This window comes from Nematolebias whitei, chromosome 1 (assembly GCF_014905685.2).
Source record: "Nematolebias whitei isolate Nwh7 chromosome 1, NemWhi1, whole genome shotgun sequence".
In the NCBI taxonomy this organism is placed as follows: Eukaryota; Metazoa; Chordata; class Actinopteri; order Cyprinodontiformes; family Rivulidae; genus Nematolebias; species Nematolebias whitei.
This window is the reverse complement of record NC_056498.1, coordinates 41,169,388-41,173,290: the sequence shown is the minus strand read 5'-3', so window position 1 is coordinate 41,173,290 and position 3,903 is coordinate 41,169,388. Positions and strand designations below refer to the sequence as shown.

Here is a 3,903-nt window from a genome sequence, read left to right as displayed (position 1 = left end):
TAGTGGCCCCCAGGACCAGGACTGGCTACCCCCTGGTGGTCTCCTTGGTACTCTTAATGATCCCCTGAAGTGTTTCTTTAGTTCTACCATACAGCTAGAGAACCACACAGAGTTTTGGACAGATGTTGCTCTTCCTGAGGACTTCCAGGAAGTAAATATCTTCTTCCCTAGATCTGCTCCTCCATGATGTGCTGCGCCCCCCCCCCCCCCCCGGAAACAGAACAGCGTGTTCAGTACCTGATGATGGGTTTCTGCAGCTCCGGCTGGGTGTAGTGGACCATGTGCTGCAGAATCCCCCACAGGGAGATGGGGATTGTGAGGAACACAAACACGCCGGCGATGAACCAGGCTTTACTGTGAGTCCCAACCTGCAGGAACAAGACCGGGTCAGACCAGGTCAGAACTGGGTCAGATCAGGGCAGGTGGAGGTGGTGAAGCTTTCACCTTGTCCTTCTGCAGCTCCCAGATGCACAGAGGCACCACGGCCGCCAGCAGAACCGCATACAGGACCAGAACCAGCGGGCGGATCCACCTCCGCCACTGAGCACAGGTGCAGGGCATGATGGCTGCTTCACCCTGAGCGCCGACTTACAGGCACATCCGAGTCAAACACAGGAACACGCCTGCATGAGAAAACATGTAACTCTGTGATGAACTTTGTGTTTTGTTCTCACACCTGAACTAAAGAAATGCATATCACCCGCCACCATAAAGAAATGCATATCGCCCTCCACCATAAAAGACTGCATATCACTCTCCACCATAAAGAAATGCATATCACCCGCCACCATAAAGAGATGCATATCACCTACCACCATGAAGAGATGCATATCACTCGCCACCATAAAGAAATGCATATCACCCTCCACTTTAAAGAGATGCATATCACCCACCACTGTGAAGAAATGCATATCACCCACCACCATAAAGAAAAGCATATAACTCGCCACCATAAAGAGATGCATATCACTCTCCACCATAAAGAGATGCATTTCACCCATCACCATAAAGAACTGCATATCACCCTCCACTTTAAAGAGATGCATATCACCCAGCACTATGAAGAAATGCATATCACCCACCACCATAAAGAAAAGCATATAACTCGCCACCATAAAGAAATGCATATCACTCACCACAATTAAGAAATGCATATCACCCGCCACCATAAAGAAAAGCATATCACCCGCCACCATAAAAAGATGGATATTACCCACCACCATAAAGAAAAGCATATAACTCGCCACCATGAAGGAATGCATATCACTCACCACCATGAAGGAATGCATATCACCCGCCACCATAAAGAAAAGCATATAACTCGCCGCCATAAAGAAATGTATATCACCCACCACCATGAAGAAATGCATATCACCCGCCACCATAAAAAGATGGATATTACCCGCCACCATAAAGAAATGCGTATCACCCACCACCATGAAGAAATGCATATCACCCGCCATCTTTCACGTTTTATCTTTTTACGTTAAGTTGCAGCTGTTTTGGTCAAATCTTGAACTTAAATAATCCAGAATATAAAATTGAACGTCCAAAAATCGTTCATCAAAACAACCGGCTCATTCACAAGGCGTGCAATTACTTTAATTGGCGATTGAAGTTACCATGACGACGCGATCAGCCAAAAAACGAGCCTAAAATAACCCCACAGGAGTGAACGGAGAGGCCTCTAAATCTTGTTAAAAAAACTCTCTTTGAAATATTTCTTGAACCGCTGGACAGAACTTCACAAAGTCTTCGACGAACGACCAACATTTCTGTCTCTCCAAAATTCAAAATGGCCGTCCAAGCAAACCTATAAAAGCTGTAAATTAACCCTTTATAGTGAGCAGTGTGACGCCCAGGAGCCTTCAATTCCCTGTAGCTTTACAAAACAAAGACTGAAAATGTCTGTTAGCAAAATATTTCATGAACCACTGCACTGTTTTCTGACATAACTCAGCCATTTTTAGACGTTTGGTTTGGTGGTAGCGAAGAGCGATCCCTACGACATCCACAAGGCTATTCATGATTTAAAGCTAATTCTAGAAAAGGCTACAATTCAGCCTTTTTTAGACAGACACTACTGAAAATTAGCAAAGTAGTAGCCGAGGATGATCTTTTCCTGCCACTCTCTGTGCATGTGTTGTGAATGACTCTCAGCTACTACCACAGCAAGTTTCAATTGAATATCTGTAAAACTGGCAGACTAACAGCTACTTTTCTGCTAGATTTGTGTCAGTTAGCTGTGGCTGCCATTTTGAATTGGATTGGCTCCAGCAGTTAAAGAGGTGTAGAGGCCCTGCCAGTAATTATTTCCTGAAGGTTTTATTAATATCCGTCCAGTGGTTCAAGAGATATTTTGCTAACAGACAGGTTAACTCAAATATTTAACGCTGAATTTTTAAGTACATTTTTCACACAGTGAGTAACCCTCAGAATATGTGATGTGAATCACTCTCAGCTACAACCAACCACATTTTATCTCACTGTATCTATAAATTGGTTGAATTGTAGCTATACTTGAAAGTTATAATATTAGTGGTCTTTCGCGGCCATCTTGAATTGTATTGGCTCCATAAATTACCGAGTTGTTTATGTACATCCGGGTACTAATCCCTGAAAGTTTCATTAAAGTCTGTCCGGTGGTTCATGAGATATTTTGCTAACAGACAAACAGAGTGGACTCCGAATAGGTAATGTTATTTAATACAGTAAATGACCACACCTGCTCTGTTTAATAAACTATCACCTGATATTTAGATTAACTAAGTAAACAATTGGTCACATATTGATTTTGTTGACGTTGTTTTTGTGTAAACAACATAAATCATCTTGTTTATGAGCTGCACAATAAAAACAGGTGGATGAAAAGAGGATCCGCACCTCGAACTGTTTACCTTCAGATTGATGCTCGGCCCGGAGGCAGCCTCCCTGAGTTTGTTGCCAGGCAACGCATTCCTCCTCCTCCTGCGCGCGATACCCCGACCTGTCGCTCACCTGTCGAAGGTCGATCGCATCGATGAGCCCCCTCCTGATCGATGATCAATAATCAGCTCAACAACAACCAGCCGAGTCCACCCCGAGCCGCAGCGGCTATCCTCCTCCTGCGTACCGTTTTACGTCATGACGTCACAGGGAGGAAACGCAGGCTGACGTCGGTCACGTGATATTTTTTATGCCGTATATTGTATATTTGATTATAAATTTATCTATACATATTTATATGTAAATAAATAACAATATTCAGTCAGATAAATTAGATAATAATAAAATAATATTATTCAGATAAATTAGCTTTTGTTTAAAAAGGTATTCAAACTGTAAATTAAAGGTAAAATAATTATTTAAATTTTAAAACAAAATATATTTAAAGAAAAACTTCATAAAAGTGCTGAATTGTAATAAACCCATGTTAATGATTCATATCAAGATATAAGAATTAAAAACAAAAACATAAAGTAATAAGAGAAAATAGAAATTTATATAAGAACATTAAACAATTTTCAATTCAAACATTAAATAAAATTAAATAGCTGTGAACATAAAATTAAATAATGATAACTGATCAGGTGAACAGTTGTTGCAAAAAAAGAGAGAAATAAAACAAACATATCATTTTTTCCTTTAAAACGGAGAGAATTTTTTATCAATCTAAAACAAAATAAAGATAAACATGTAAACAACCCAAGAGTTTTTACAGTTTATTTCATAATACAGAGCTTTAATGAGATTAAAAATACATCAGACAAAAAATAAAACTCCAAAATATCTGAATTTATATTAAAATGTAAATAAAAAGAAAATATCTCCTGTTTAACTTATTATTGTCAAACAATAAGACCCCGGGTCTCTGAATAACTGTAAAAACTGTAAAAACTATAATAACTGTAAAAACTGTAAAAA

The 3,903-nt window shown here is 39.8% G+C and overlaps 1 protein-coding gene across 1 annotated transcript in view; it reads left to right on the top strand.

The window, feature by feature from the left end:
- Positions 1 to 3,123: 3,123 nt before the first annotated feature.
- LOC119414358 (transmembrane protein 184C) overlaps positions 3,124 to 3,903 on the top strand; it is an 8,001-nt gene continuing 7,221 nt past the window's right edge. The window contains exon 1 of the mRNA XM_037681485.1: positions 3,124 to 3,128. Within this exon, the coding sequence (XP_037537413.1) occupies positions 3,124 to 3,128 (5 nt within the window). The remainder of the gene's footprint in view (positions 3,129 to 3,903) is intronic.